Source organism: Lepidothrix coronata, unplaced genomic scaffold (genome assembly GCF_001604755.1).
Source record: "Lepidothrix coronata isolate B3197 unplaced genomic scaffold, Lepidothrix_coronata-1.0 Scaffold116, whole genome shotgun sequence".
NCBI classification, from domain to species: domain Eukaryota; kingdom Metazoa; phylum Chordata; class Aves; order Passeriformes; family Pipridae; genus Lepidothrix; species Lepidothrix coronata.
In genome coordinates this window covers 2405968-2422242 of record NW_016690296.1, presented here as the reverse complement: position 1 = coordinate 2422242, position 16275 = coordinate 2405968, and the positions used below count along the sequence as shown (strand labels likewise).

Below are 16275 nucleotides of genomic sequence, written 5' to 3'. Positions count from 1 at the left end.
CTGCCGATGAGGAGGCTGGAGCTGCTCGAACCGAGCGCTGATTGTGCAAGGGAAACCTTTAGAATAAACTCAAATCAAAAAGCATTCCTAGAAATGGGTCCCTGACCTACTTGCCCCTTACAGTAAATTATTCTACTTCTGGATTGATATTTGTGTTCTCTACCTTTTGGGTTGATGCAGCTTTTCCACCGTTCCCACCGCGCAGCTCGGGCTGGGCCGTGGGCGGGACGTTGTGTCACCGTTCCATGGTGAGCTGAAGAACGAGAGGGAATCCTCTGTGGTCTCTTACAAGCAGTGCTTTCAAGTATATCTGTGTGGGCTGTGTTTGTTTGAGAGAGATGAATATGCTCTCAATGGTAGAATGACTTTAAGAAAGGGGTTTCCCTAAGCCTAGGGTGTAGGTTAAACCTTGAGATATATATAAATACACACATATACTTTGGCCTCCAAACCACTTAGTTCTCATTTGATTCAGAGAGCCTTTATTTGAGACTAGTATGTCCTAACCCAGCAGCACAGAGGCGGACACCTTCCCTAAATATGGTGAGTAACCTATGCATTCATTTGGAGCTTGTGTCAGTGGGTCTCTTTGCAGCCTCACAATGAAGTCATGTACCTCTCTTCCTTGCTTATCTACCAAAAAGACCTCAAATCCAAAACCTGACACTTCAAAGGTGTGCTTTTTTTTTTTCCTAAACAGCTTTTTTATTTCATCATATTGTTTGTATAGAATAACTACAGGAATTTGCTTTTACCTGGTGTTCCTGCATGAACTTGGACAAAAAAAGGTACAGCAATAATAAAGGATTGTTGACATACAGAGCATTAGGACTGTGTCACACAGTTACTTTGCTGTTAAGTGTAGTGATACAAAGATTCGGTGCACCTGTACTGGGTTTGTCCCACATTCCTTTCTTGGATTATGCTTCTGCTGAGACCTTTGGAGGTTTCACCTGTTCTGTAGGGTCTGGGATGTTCCCTGTGCTACTGATCCTGCCTGGAGCAGGCACAGGATTCCCTTAGCTGGATCTGTCATTAGGACATCTGCTACAAATTGTTCTCTATAATCCCCGTGGCATCTGAGGCTGGGCTGTGTCTCTGGGCTGGGTGACACTTTGCTTGCCTTGTTGCTGTAAACTGGCGTTAATGCTGTGTCTCAGGAGTGGTTTTGATACATTCCCACCTTGAGTAAGGAATACTTGGAGCCACAGTATTAAAACCTTTTTTCAGGACCGGTGTTTTTTGCTGCCAGAGGGCACATGGCCGTTGTGCCAGGGCAGCCGTAGGAGCTCCAGACTGCTCTCCCTCTCTCCTCTCAAATTGCCAGTGAGGATTCCAAAATGCTTCCAGCAAAGCCTGGAGAAAGAGAGCTTCTTAAAGGGTCATCTTCCCTTGGCTTGCTTCTGGATCCTCAGCACACTGTGACACACTGCTGGCACAGTCCTTATTTCCAGTGGTAGCAGTGCCACATTTCCATGAATGTGGGAGTACTGGAACATATGGAAAGCAATATATATTTCCAAGTTGTTTAGAGCTGGTGTTCCTGCCAGCCAAACAATGCCAATGTTTTTCTGCAACTGGCTAGTTGGGTTCTTCCTACTTTTTTGGGGGTTCTTTCTCTTTTTTTTTTTTTTTTTTTTAAATTTTGAAGCTTGACTGGGGAGCATGAAATTTAAGTAGAACAGAGCTGCATTCCTCATCTAAATCAATCCTTCTGCCCTTCTTGTAGGTGCACGGATTTTTGTAGGTAGGTCTGCCTGTGGCTTGAATTCTTTTCTCACAGCCTGGCTTCCTTCCCAGCCACGTGGGCCCTGTACCTGGAGCGATCTTTCTGCTACTGTTCTACCCTGTTGTCCTGCAGAGACTCAATTCCAAAGTCATTGGAGTTGATGGATCCCAACTTTTATCTCTTGGCTTGGATTGCACAAGAAATTCTATCCTTCTTCTTTCCCGTCACAGTTTCCATGTAGTGACATCTCTATTAAAAATTGTTCAGCAAAAACATCTTGGGCACTGTCAATGAATATCATAGTTATTAATCTTTTACCCTGCAGTATTTTCTCTTTTCATTTCTGTATTTTATCTCTTGGAAAGTTCCCTATCCCTATTTTGGCAGTGAATAATAATAAAGAACCATTTTTTTGCTGCATAATTTAGGGCTGGCATTCAAAAATATGTAAGTACTTCCTTCCCACCTTGCCCACCTCCAAATAATTAAAGTTGGATACAGATAATGAGTATACCATTGGAAAGGCTTGTGCAGTGCTATTCCATGAAATAGACCTATTTTACAAGTGGTTTTGTGTAGATTTGTACAGATTTCTGTATATTTGACAGATCTGTGGTTGCTTGATAGATGAATTTTAAAGAAATCAAAGATACTAGTTTTTGAGGGCTTTATTTTATCAATATATTTTATACTTTTTTTGGAATTGTATTCTATCAACGAGAGTTTCCTTCCATGGAAATTGTGCACAGTTCATGTTGTATCATGGACTTTGCACCCAGACCTCTGTGCACTAATAGGCTTCAGCTGAACTGAACATTTTCCCACGAAGAAAAGATTTCTTCTAAGTGTATTAAAAATGAGGAGTGTCATTTTTAATGAGAGGAGCACAGAGAGTGTTTTGAGTTATGTTGTGTGTGAATGTCATGGCTTGATGAGATGTTATTTGTGATTTCCTCTGGTCACTTATGTCTGTCACCCAAGCCTGAGCATGACTGTGGTTGCTTTTTGGTAACACTTGTGCCATTGATTTCTACTTGAAAAAGGGATTTATACTTATGAAGGATTAACTTTCTCACTTTTGGATATTCTTGAGATCTTCAATGTTTAGAAGCTGTTAAATGGGACGATTTTCTCCCAGTTTCAATTCAAGAAAAAAGTGTTGAATTGATTTTGAATAAGGTCATGTAGTCTAAAGCAGTGTTTTGTACTCAGCACTTGCACAAATTTGTGTGTGTCAGTGGCAGCACTTTCACACACTTGGTGTGGAGGAGCAGCACTCATAGGCTGGGCTGTTTATCAAGCTGTGGATATCACAGCTCTGTGGGAGGGCATCTGTGAATTAAGTTTTTGGGGGTGATTGCTGCTCTGAATCTACAGTTACCCCGACCAAGGAGAATTGTTCTTAATGATGAGATCAATTTTAAGTATTCAGTGTTAAATCTTCCTGCATCACACAGGGCAGGTACTGGTTTCGTTTTATCTTAACCAAATCAGGCACAGCGGAACTGAGGAGCCCGACTACTCTTTATTTTTGGCAAAAATCAAGCTTCAGATTCTAAGTTTTGGTTAGAAACTGTCTCATATTGAATTTTCAGCGCTTTAACCAGGAAATAGCAGGGGGAGGAGAGAACTGGCAGGGTTTGCTGTGTTTGTGGCTCATTCTGGGCAGCATTTGCCTGACTGGAGCTGCATTTTCAGCAGAGAGCAGAGAGGCATGTAATGCAAAGGCTGGTTCAAGGCTGGCACTGCACACCAGTGCTGCTCTGAGAACCAAGCCTGGGTCTATTTAGACAGGAGGACATCACAGAAATGTTATATGTTTGATTTCTTCAGAGCAAAAAAAAAAGTCTTGAGGGCTTTCTTCCTGTTTTAGGTCAGTTTTAGTGAGTGTTGCTTAGGCTTTCTTTCATCAAATGTTCTTTTATTTCTCTGGTTGTTCTTCCATTTTGGTCACATTTACAGTAATAATGCATTTCTCCCTCCCACTCCTCCTACTCAACAACCACACAAAGATAATTTCTGACCTGCTGGCTTGTTTATCAACAGCATTGACGGTGATAAATGTTCCACTTTGTTTTGGAGCTATTTTGCAATATGGGGTAATACCTAAACGAGGTGGATTTTTACTCAACCTGGCTGTGACAGGCCCTGGATCTTTCACAATACAAAGCTGAGTATCACTGAAAAGGTAGCTTATTAATGGATTTATTCCTTATGTATAATTTGTTGGCATGTGCTTCCATCTGTTTGGAATGCTGTGCTTTCTGCCCCCTCCACTGGGACAATATGTCTGGTTATGGTGGTGGTCTGTCAAATTGAATCATTGAGTTGATCTAGGCAGGAAAACCCAACCAAGGCAAAAATCTCCTTTCCCTTCTCTGCCTCCCTTAGGCTGGATCATTTCTGGCATTCATTTTACATTGCATTCCCACAAAATATTGCTTTGGTACAGCTGAAGAACAAGTGAATTATTGAGCAGGTTTGGGGAAAATGGGCAAAGGTTTGCCAGCACTGGATGCTCTTAAGCTGGAACTGGACTTGGAGAAAGAAAAAGAGAATGGGGCAAGAGCAGTGCGGGATTTAGCATTTACAATAGACATGCTTGTGAAATGCATTTTGCATAACATTTTGAAACACCAGTGTGCTGAGGGCCTATCTGGCTGTGCTTGTTTTTACAATTAAGATTTCATTAGAATTAGTAAGTCTTGTTGTCTTTCTTGAACTATGTGTTTTTTTCTCTCCAAATGTGGTTTGTTTTCTTTTTTTCTTCTGTGTGGTAAACTTGTTTTTAATGCAAATTAATACTCCAACCAGAAAGTGCTTTGTCTGGGTATACCTAGGGAGTAATTAGGGCTTGGAGCCCTGACAAATTTGGTGGGTAAGCACCAAGGAAATTTTGCATGCTTTTTACCAAACATTTTCAATTATTGCAAAACCCCATAAATCTGTGAGCAGAACTGAATCTGTTTTACTTCAGGGTGTTCCTGTTCTTAAAAACCTTGACAGAAAGCAGAAAATTTATGTAATTCTGAGCAATCCTTTACACGACCATTACAACCCCCTCCTTTACACAGCCTTAATTCTTTGAAGTAGCTGAATTTTATCCATCTTGGCCTCAATCTGCCTGATCTAATAAAAACCTACAGCGTTATATTGCATATTGTCGTTGTAAAAACTTATGGCTGCTCTAATAGCAAACACTTGCACGTGGCACCGTAACTGAGCTGCATCTCTTTCATTCAGGTTCAGAAGGGGAGGTTCGGATTTAGCTGCAAAATCTGCATATGACTAAGAGTCAGGAGACATGTCCAACATCCCCCACCCCAGCAGTGTGAGCAGCAGGGCTTCTGGAGAACTGCTTGTTCACACTGGCTGGGTGTGCAGGTGGGCCACGCAGGGCTTTGGGACTCGGCAGCCCTGGCAGCTCCTCTCTGTGCTTTTCCCCGGCTCGGCAGAGCAGGGCCACGGAAAAACCTGGAGCACCCGCTGTGTGGGCCCAGAGAGAGCACCCGAAACTGCCTCTCCAGAACCAGGAAGGGACCTGGTTAACACATAAATATTTTTTTCCGTGTTTTTCACTGCTTTCTTTTTTATTTATTTATTTTTTTCCCCCCAGTTTTTCAGAACGTTGTTTTCTTCTTCCGTGACTTTTACCAACACTGGTGTCACATTTTCAGTGACATCCAACCTGCATCCCTTTAACGTGGCCTGGTTTTGGCACGGGGGCTGCAGTGCTGTGCCCAGCCTGGCAAATCCATCTGAAACTGCTGACATGTCAAACCTCGATGGGGTAAATCAGAGCTGGAGTAGGATATGAATTCTGTGGTGTTTTTTGGTTTGTTTGGTTGGTTTTGCTTTTGTTTATTTCAGAAAATTATGGCCATATTTTCTTCAGTAATTTTGTTTTGTTTTGGTTTTTTGTTGTTTCAGTGGTGGCACAGAGTGTTCATTCTAAGTCAACATTTTTCAAATTTAATATTTTGAAGCTAGACACCTGAATGCCAAGTTTAGGCACTCCAAAATAAGGCTTAATCCTTGTTAGTCCCCAGTGTGTGCAGCTCCCATTGAAATCAATCAAATACAGCTTTCCATACTTCAACGAGATTTTGTTATGATTAAACAGACACTCATAAAACTTGGACAAGCTGGAATCAAGTTTCACATGAAACTGAATGGACATTTTTTTCCTTAATAGGATCCTTGTAATTAGTGATTACCAGATGCATTTAAAACGTGTGAAATGCCTGCAGGAATTGGAATTAAGGGTGGGGGAGGGATGCCAAACACCTCAGATCTTCTGCTGGCAACCTTTCATTTCAGATTTCTGCTCTGCACATAGATGAGGAGGCATGATTTCTATAAAATGTTCAGCTGTGGTTTCACATTAAGCTGATGTTACCAATAAAGGAGTGACTTGTAGCTGAAAACTTATTTGCTTAAAAATAAATAGCAGGTTTAGCTCTTGATGGCTCCCCAGTTTGTTTCAGTGGTCACATTGCTGCCCTTACCACAGGTCGGTTTTCTAATTCTAGCGACTGTCATAGTGATACTGTTTGTCACTTGGATCTAAAGAGAAGAATGAGGCTTCTGGGCTCCTTTTGTGATGAACTAGAGGTGTCCCACACAGCCTGAAGGAACATCCCTGGGGCTGTGCCCAGACTGCAGCACAGGAGCAAATGACTCCTCTGGATGAGGCTCATTCTTGGTACCATCTGTTCTCCCACTTGTTATGGAGAGGTGCTGCTTTTGTCATGTTTGGAGTTTTAATCCAAAACCTCCATTCTAAAGGATTATCTTGGTGTGGACTGTTTGCTCGTACCCTGATGTATGTCCTTCTCTATTGGAGGGCTGTTTTTTGGTTTGTTTTTTTTTCCTTCTCTCCCTTCTCTTTGGAAATTCGGTGCTGGACAGTAACTGGTCCTGACCAGAGGGAAGCTTGTTAGGAGCTTGTAGAGGGCTTGAACAACACTCTCATGCTCAATAACTTACACATGGCTCCTTTGTTTTCCTCTCCAAGTGATTTAGATCAGAGTCCTTACTCAAATTCCCTTCATTTTGGAGTACTTTTACCAGATGCTTCCATGAATGTTCTGGAAAATACAAGAACATGCTTGAACTCTAGAGTATTTAAGATAATGGATTCTTTTAGAATGAATAATGAGAGCTCTTTTTGCAACACTTGTAGTGTTCCTACAACTGCTGGCAGTTTGTTCCTTGGGTAGATATTTGCCCCCACAGAGACTGTTATTGCTCCTGCCCTTGCAGAACTGTGGTTGGATGGAAGAGAGGATGATGCTGGGAAGGAAGAAGTATATTCCTGGCTTTTTGACAACCATTTATGAATAAAGAATAAAATAGAGATACAGATGAGACACCATTATCTCTTCTCATTGTAGCTGGATACCTAACTGTTTCTTCTTACCTTGTTAATCTTTTTATTTCCCCCTTAAAGTCTGATTTTTTTCCCTCCCTGTTCTTAATAGATTCACTGTGAGCAGCTCAAAAGGAAGAATAAGGATGCAGAGGATCGTCTGGAGTTGTGCCTCCATCAGTGTGTTGAGATGGAAAGGTATTAACTATCTTAATGTTACATGGAGAGACTTCTTTTATTTTTATTTCTTGAAAGGTAATTTACTTTGCATTACTGGAAATCTGTAGTTGAGTGTTCCCTGTGTGTCCATGTATCTTCCAGAGACACAGGTTAATGCTTTTTCTTTCCTGCTTTAATCTGTATTGTGAAGATCTGTTTAAATGTGTGAAATGTAGAAATTTTCTGTACTCAGACGAGCAGAATCACAGGGAATAGCTTGGAAGGGACCCCTGGAGATTGTCTGGACTGACCTGCTGCTTCCAGCAGGGCTGGTTAGGTCAGATAACTCAGGGCCTGCCTGGGTGAGTTTCAAATACTTCCAAGTATGGAGATTTCACAACTTCTTTGGGCACCTGCTGCTTCACAAAGCAGTAATATCTCTACTCATAATACTGATACTAAGTATTAAGTGCAGTGTGTGGATTTGGGAAAGAGAGGAAAAAGAAAAATTTCTTTAAGGTAACTGCAGATTGTTTGGAGAAGCTTAAGAAATAATATCCTACCCTTCTTTCCTCCTGTAAAGAAACATTTTGTCTCAGGTTAGTTTACTGTGAAATAACTGAATCGGGAATCCCTTGGGATTTCCCATTTATTCAAGACACTGTGAGCTGTTGCCAGTGTAGTTTGCCTCCATCCTGTTTCTGTGAAGGGAGGGAGGCACCAGGTTCCCATCTGTTGATGACACCCCTGGTGAAACCGTGTGCCGGTCGCTGGCAGTCCGAGCCCTGGAATTGTGACACCGCCAGCCACGCAGGGAGATTCCTCTGCCTCTCAGCATCCCCTGCCTTTCAGCTCGGCTGCCTCACCGCTGCCACGGGCGAGGAGTTGGCCTGACTTAACAGAGCGGCTTGTCCTCCGTCAGCTACCGTGTGTTACATTTCCTGGCTGTGTTCCCAAATGGTTTTCATCTGTTCATCCTGCTTGCGCTGGCAGTAGGTCACTGAAGGTGTCTCAGGTCTGCGTGGGAGACACAGGCCCAAAATGAATCATGGACTTGTTTTCCTCCAAAGGTTCAGCCCAGCTGTAAGCCCAGGTCAGTAAGGCCTTGGTGAAGCATCCACATCCTGGCCAAGGCTGAAGTGGGAGGCAGAAATGGGCTGTTTGTGGTGATGCCTGATTCGAAAAGAAAGAGTAGTGATGTAAAAGACCGGTTAAAAATGCCAGCCATGCAACTGCAGTGCATCAGAATCATAGTTTTCCGCAGAAACAAGTGCACACAAGATATGAATGGACCTGTGGTACTTAAGCTGCGTGTGTAGGGCAAGCAGCCAGTCCAGAAAGGGCTGTGGGAGGGAGACCAGTTCAGAAAAGCACATACTGAGGATAGGAAAGTGTCCTGAAATGGGTGCAAGCTTTTCTAGATATTGATCTTCACAGAAAAAAGAGCCAGCACTTGAAAACATATAGATCTGTCCTCCTTCTCCGTCTTTTAACTCTTAGTTTTCAGTTCTTTCAGTGCTTTCCTGCCACCTCTCCCCAGCTTTCTGTGTGTGTGGTTTTTCAGTGGGGGAACCCATCTGCTCACAAAGCACATGCTGCTTGGTGGCTCTGCCTGGCCCAGCTTTCCATGACTGATTTTCATGGCAAAACTTCGGTTCCCTTTCACTGGTGATCCACGCGCAGCTACGTGAGCCCTGGGTGATGAGTCTGGGTGACAGTGCTCCACTCACTGCTTCTCCAGAGAAACAGGCATCTGCAACTCACTCATGGCTCATTTAAAGCCTCAGAAAGTTGATGAAAATAATTTAATTGGCTTTCCTGAGGTTTGAACTCGGCCCAAATGCTGTCCATCAGGAAGACATTCAATTACAGTGTTGGTAGGATAATTAAGGAGGAGATCCAAGTGAAAAGGGAATGCTGCTATTTTCCTGATGTACAAGCTGTTCAGGGTGCAGAAGTGAGGCAGTGGCATGGAAACCCAGTCCCAAAGGGCAGGAACCTCCAGGCAGGGAGGGGAGCAGCACCCTGGGATCAGTAACATGTCATTTAATGCAAACCAACTACTCATGGTCTTCTTGCACGTTGCAGGTTACTGAGGGGGGTTATCAAACACTGAGAGACACTGAGTGCCTGTGTATCAGTACCTTTCCTTCTCTCTTCACTGACCCAGGATGTGCAGCTTCACTTAATCACTGAGCCCTTCGTGGTTTTTTTTTTTTTTTGGCTTATTTTCAGAGAAACCAGATGTGTTTTCATTAAGAACATGCACCTCTTCTGTTGTCATTTGTATAATTCTTAAAATTAGGCAAAACTATTAAAGAATAATTGTTTCTGTTCACATTAACAGCCCACAGCTTCTCCAGATGTGGCATTTGACAGCCAAGCAGCTGCTGGCTATTAAATGTGCCTTAAAAGCCCCATTCCTTTGTCGTAAAGGGAGCAGGAGTGTAGGGACGTTTATGGGGTGATAGGCAGATGTTTTGGCTACATCAGACTGGAGCGAAAGTTTAAGTGGTTTCTCTGTTAGAGTCACAGTGAGTACATGTTTTAACCCCTATCATACACCTTGTCTTCTGGAGCTCTCTCCTTGAGGCTGCAGTGGGGTTGTTTCTAATCTCACGCTTACCTCCGAAGCAACAGCGCTTTTTTTGCAGCATCTGGAACACCTCACTCTGCAGTTCTGCCAGGGAGATCTCAGTTGCTGCCTGGCTGGCTTTCCACCTATGCCCTTGAAATACTGGGTAAATTTTTGGGGGTGAAACTTAGGTTAAAAATTTAGGTTGGAAATAATTTGAAATAATGTGTTACCTTCCCCACCCCCCCAAACTTTCCTTTTAAGTATATACTCAAAATCCTCAAAGGCAGGTGTTCTTTCTGTGTCTGTACCAGCACAGTATGCTTTAAACCCAATAAAATCTTTTTGTAGTGGTACATGTGAGGTGGAATACAGAACTCGTGGAGCTCAATTTCAAGAGTTCTGGCTCAAATTCCCAGGCCTAAACTTTGATGGAGACCCTCTTGCTGGGTGTTGAGTACTGGAATAACACCACTGATCCTTAGGGAATTGCACCACATTGTAACTATTCTTTATCAGCTCAGAATCTGCTAAACTCTAAGAGCTTATGAGGCTACAGAATTTTTTTTCTATAACAAAAGTCTCTCTGTCTTCTTGGCAGAATTTTGTCCTTCCCATTGCTTATTAAACCGGAAATTCTTTAGTCTTAACTGGATAAGTTTTTAATATAAAAATCCCAATGTATTTACATGAAAAAAAAATCTATAAAACTGAATTTGAAGAGAGTAAAAATCCTTTCAAATCATATGGAACTTCAGAGAATAGACTAGTTCTATAGATACACCATCGTTTTTAAGAATTATATCCCTAATTTTATTGCTATTTCTAGTCCAAGTTAGATTAAATATTCTGTAATTCAGTCTCATACTCTCCCATATTCTACCGGCCCTTTTCTGAACTGAAGTGCATTATCATAAATAGGGGAAGTATGAACTGAAACAGTTGGTCTTGAAATTTGCCATTTTTTAATTTATCCAGACCAGTTCATCCTCCATAATTCAATGCAGAAATTTATTTCTTTCCACGAATCTGCTCCCCAGGCTTAGCCAAGCAAGACTTCTACATCCCAAATGCCCACCCAAGGGGATGAAGCACGTGTTTAACCCTTAGATTCTGGAATTCATTTCCCATCAAAATCTGGCTCTGTGGTGGTGGAGTCTGGCTGTAAATCCTGGCTTAAACCCCTTTTTCACGATTGTTTATGGTGTGTATTTGTGCTTTCACCAATCACAAGAGAATGGCTCGGGCACACCAGCCTTGAAATGAATATTTCAAATAGAATTACATGCCCTGGGTATTAATACTGTGCAATAAATGCCTTGGGATGTGTTGTAGGTATGTCCATTGTCACCTCGTTACTTCTATGAGTGAGGAATAATGCCAATTTCCAATGAAAACCAGGGGGAGCCAAGAGCTCACAGATGGTACCAGCAGCAAAGCTGAGACTCTTAAGGGCTTGGACCTGGTTATTTGGTAAACTTGTATTTCTCAGCCTTCAATCTGTGCTGCTACAAGCCCAAAATATTTGGCTCATCGTGTTCTGGCTCCCAGCTTAAAAGTGGAATTGCTGTAAAAAAGTATGCAACCGTTAATAAATTAAAAAAAATTAATTATTTAGAGAATTATATGTATTATAATGTTATAGATAATGTTAATAATTATAAATAGGCCAATGGAGCCTAGAAATTGAAGTGGCACAAAGATGTCCCATGTGGAAAAAAGTGAAAACTACTTTAAAGGCAGCTGGAAGAAATTAACGCATGGGAGAAATGAAAACACCTTTAATGGGGTGCATGGTCAAGTTCTGCATGGATATGGCAAGTGGCAAACCAAAGGGAATGTCTTACACTTGGAGGACAGTGGTGCTACTTTTCAGATAGGACATGGAAATCACGAGTGAGGTTGGACTCTTCCCTCTTCCTGCAAGTTGCTAAAACTTATTCTGGGAGACCAGCCTTCTTCAATACACCTGTAAATTCTGCTTCCATATAAAATGTCCAAATTTTCCCAAAATAAAAGGAAATTTAGCAACTAACTCGAAGGTTACAAAGAGGAGTAGTATTCTCATCTTTTGTTGGCTCCTGCATTAATCACACCATGCTATGTAAGTAGGATGGGTTGTGTGGATTTTATATCTTCCTGTTCTTTAGAAAGCTTTTGCACATAGAAGGGATATACTTTATCCCATATGACCACATGAAAATGCTTTTAATATTCTCTGATGGTCGATTTTACAAAATATTAAAAAAACGTATCTCCCAAATTTGAAATTATTTCCTTTTCCGTTTGTTAGGGTTTTTTTTTTTCTAACATATTGCATATTTGCATAATTTAATTATTAAAACCCGAAACACCCCATATTAGAAAATGTTGGCAACAGCACAGAACAGGAAAGGTTTTAACGGTACAGAAGTGCACCTGTGAACTTCACAAAACCAAAAGCAGTTTTGGAAACAGTTTTCTGCAGAAGCTGAATGCTGTGTGCCCTCTAGAGCTCATCGGGGGAAGCTCTGGTAATCAGCAGGAACTGTCTTGGTCTGGGGTAGCTCCTAATCACGAGTTCCAGCACTCAAAGCACCTGTGTGCTTGAAAGTCCGGATTCTAAATTGGATCTACACACCAGATGTGTAGATTAACGACAAATAAATATCCTACCGGCTATCAAAGGGGCTAATGTTAAAATGCAGATAAATGGAGTAACAGTTTCTCAGTCCAAGAACTGAGGGGAAACCAAATGCACCAAGAAATCCAGTCAATGAAGTGGCTTTCTGTTTTTTGTGATGGTCTTGAAACACGTGGATATTATGGAGCAGCAATGGGTTTGTAGGGATTGGAGCCTTTTGTGGTTCCTTTTCCCTGGCACAGCCGGGTCCTGCTCTCACCCAGGCACTTCTGAGTGCAGAAAGGAGACTGCAGAGAGACAGGCTGGGAGCAGCCAGAGGTGAACAGCATTTACAGCCACAGCATCAAACTCTGGGGAGGAGAGCAGAGGAATGGACCTTTTCTGGCTGAAAAGAAATACTTAAAGCCAACTTCCATCTTTATAGGGTACTTCTCATCTTGATTCATGCTCTGATCTCAGGAGATTGTGGTCACCCATCTTTGCTCACTGTGGCTGAGCCAGCAGCAGAGATGAGTGCAGCCTGCCTAAATACTTCCTGCTGCACTCCTGCCAGATTGCTGCCCAGCTTTTACTGTCTTATCCTCGGTGTTGCTCCTTTATTTTGAATATTTCTTTTAGGCTAGGCAGTTTTATTTGACCTAAAAGAGTTTATGAAACACTGTTTCCTTTGACCAAGCCGGATTGTGCTGCCAGCTGGGGATGGTGAACTGCAGGAGAGAGTCACTGCTTCTGTGCTGTGGCTTTTCAGTTCTTCTGGGCAGCCTCAAAAGCACTGAGAGCTCTGCACTGTTATATATCCGACTGTTACACAGAGCAGTCTCACACTGGGTCAGGCATGGGAGCCCGGATGGGCTGGAGATGCTGTTTTCCAGGGAAGCACACTGGAGTGCTTGATCCTGCTGCTTCCTGAGGTCTGGGAAGCTCAGCACAGAGTTGCTTGGGAAAAGAAAAACGCCACTTGCCGTGGTTTATCCAGGATTCTGCAACATTTAGCGAGACACAGAAGGGCTGGGTTCCTTTCCTGAGGTTTGTTGTTTTCCCTCTGTAGTTTTCTTCCAATGCTGCTGCTGGGGCTCACCTGCCACCCACGTGCTGCTGGGGCTTTGGAAACTGCCACGAGCCTCCCGAGCAGCTTCATCACCATGGAGTCCATGAAAATGTGCTTGGAGAAGGTCTTTCTCTTCATCCTCATGGCTTTGAAAGGCAGTTATGGCTGTGAAATTCCAGCTTGTCCAGCTACTGAGTGACAAGTCAAAAAACCCCCAGCTTTTGAGTTTTTCTGGTCCTTACTTGCTACTGTTGGTGTTTCATTGTAGAACCTCTGCAAATGATTTTGGCATCCATGCCTAATGTAAACATATTTCTGTTAGAGTCTCTGTGTTTTAAATATTGAGAATAAAATGAATCCTGCTATGCTACCAGCATGAAATTCACCACACTTATTTACCCATATGATTAGGATAGATTGGTTTGTTTATTGGGTAATTTTATCAATTTTGCTTCAAGAGTTTCCTCAGAACCTACAGTGCAATCCTTGTCTAAACTGCAAGCAGCATAACTAATAAATTCTTACTGCTTTCAGTTTTTCTCATAGCTTAATTGAATAATTGAGTATTTTCTGCCTAAATAAAGAAGTAATCTTGCTCTAACAGGTTAGTGATACTTTTGAGACTTGCAGTTTGCTTTCTGGTCACGCATTAGTTACATTTAGAGCTGGATTAAGCTGATTAGGAAATGAAGGTCTGGGCTTTCAAAAGGGCTGAATATTTCTTGATAACTTGGGTTGAGCTAGGACATTTGGGGGTTCCTTTTAATTATGCCTCAGTCCATTTCCTGGAAGTCACATTCCCCCATTACACTGTATCAACTGAATCAGCCCCAGTTGACAGTTAGTTCCGTGAATTTGGAGCCCTCACGTGCACATAAGTCCTGCATGTCCTTAGCAGAGAGAAATGAAAGAAATGAATTTTACCACCAAATAAACCATTTTGTTGTTAATAACTGAGTAACTAGTTTTGCAGTTCCAAACCAATCGAACTATTTTGATGGCAATTTATTTAAAGTTGAATTTCAAATTCTTGGAACTGCACGTGAGTGGGTGGGGTTGAGGACACGTGGCAGTCTTCATATAATCCTCAAAAGGGTCGCTTTGGATTTTGTAGGTGCAATGTAGTAAAATTCATAAAGAGAGCTTGTGTAACTATTTTTAATGATTTTCTGCCCCAAAGGCACTGAGATAGTGCTCGTGTGACAGTGTTTTAGTGCTCTCTGCTTGCACACCAGGAAGGAAGGGAGCAGGAGCTCAGTGCAGGAGCAGCTCTGCTGTCTATGTGCTCACAATCAGGAGGGAGCTGAAAAACTGACCTGTTCTTTACTCCAAGTTTTGGTGTCAAGTTTAACGTTGCTTTTTCTTTCTAAGCAGGTGTGAAAGTAAAGAGCTGGATGTTGAAATAAGGAACCTGATAGAGAAGAGTAACACTTCCCAGTTGTGTGAGGACCCCAAACCTATTGCACAAGACAGTCTGAACCCTCAGAGAACTTCGTGTTCCCTTAAGGTAAAGGCACTGTGCTTTTGCAATGTTTATCTGCCAGGAAGGAACATTCAGGGGATGTTCCCTGGGTGACTTGGTTATGCATGAAACTTTTGGATTTCTGAAATGATGCAATGAACTTGCTACACATTTATTTTTCCCTGATATAGCTACTTTCTGTTAGGAGGAAGACTGGCTGAGAAGTTACGTTTTATAGTGCTTTAAAAGGTCAGCTAAACCACTCTGATGATCCACTCTGCAGCCACATGTGCCTTTTGGATAACACAGAGCCCTGAAGCTACATAACCCCAAAACCACTGTCATTTCTTTAGGTTGTTTGGTAGTTCTGGTTTAACTGAGAATGAGCAGAGGTGTGGGAGAGAGATCTTTGGAAGTGTCAGAAAGGCTTTTAGATGAATAGAAAGGAAGAAGAAGGAAGATGCTGATGATTCAAACCCACACTCCTGTGGTATTGCAGACAGAGAATTGTCAGCCACCTGCCAAGGCCCCTGTCTTTGCCTGCAGTGAAGCAGCTGTTAACAAGCACGACAGAAACTTGTTCTCAGGTTTCCCTCTCAGTTTCTCTCCTTTCCCCTGAAATAGTGAATGTGGTAGAAGGACAAAAGGAATTTCCCTGTTTCCTGGAACTGGGAAGCAGGAGGAGTGATTAAGCCCTGAATGCCATCCACCTGCAAGGGGTGACACACTTACCTGCCTGTGTGACACTCCCACGGGCTGGGGGAAGGAAACCTCTGAAGGCTGTGCCCCAAGGCATGATGCAGGAAATCGGGGAGGAGGTAAAAGAGAGATAGATGACTCTCTTCGATGAAATCTGAAATTACACACGGCTCCTTTCACATGCAAACCGCCAGCTCCAAAATGAGTCATGACCTCGGGGCACGAAACCGAGCTGAGCCTAAGGAGACACCCCAGGGTCAGACTAGTGGGATTAGAAACAGTGAGAGGGAAGCCACAGGGAGGGATGGGGATTCCCGGATGCAGGGGGAGGAATTAGCATGGTGAAACAGAAGCCAGCCCAGAGTCAAGGAGCATCCAGCTTGGAAACCTGTGGAAACACCTGCTTCCCCACATTAGGCTCCCTCCAGCAGAAGGAGAATAGGAAAGGATTTGAGGAGGAAAATGAAGGGATGTGCTTTACCTCAGCTGTTTCTGTGGGGTGCTTCAGTGCTCACTCAGAACACTGTGGCAGTATTTGATCTGTCTTGCCTTTCTCTTTACATTTATGGCACTTTTTTTTGCCTGTGAAAGATGTGTGGTTTTCACAGC

At 42.7% G+C, this 16275-nt stretch overlaps 1 protein-coding gene across 2 annotated transcripts in view; it reads left to right on the top strand.

Annotated features, from left to right (window-relative positions):
* The window catches only part of TNIP3 (TNFAIP3 interacting protein 3), a 58257-nt gene that overhangs the window by 17011 nt on the left and 24971 nt on the right, over positions 1-16275 (top strand). For both annotated transcript variants that reach the window (XM_017825191.1, XM_017825190.1), the window contains exons 4-5: positions 7213-7298; positions 14880-15012. In XM_017825191.1, the coding sequence (XP_017680680.1) occupies positions 7291-7298; positions 14880-15012 (141 nt within the window). In that variant the 5' untranslated portion in view covers positions 7213-7290. The remainder of the gene's footprint in view (positions 1-7212; positions 7299-14879; positions 15013-16275) is intronic.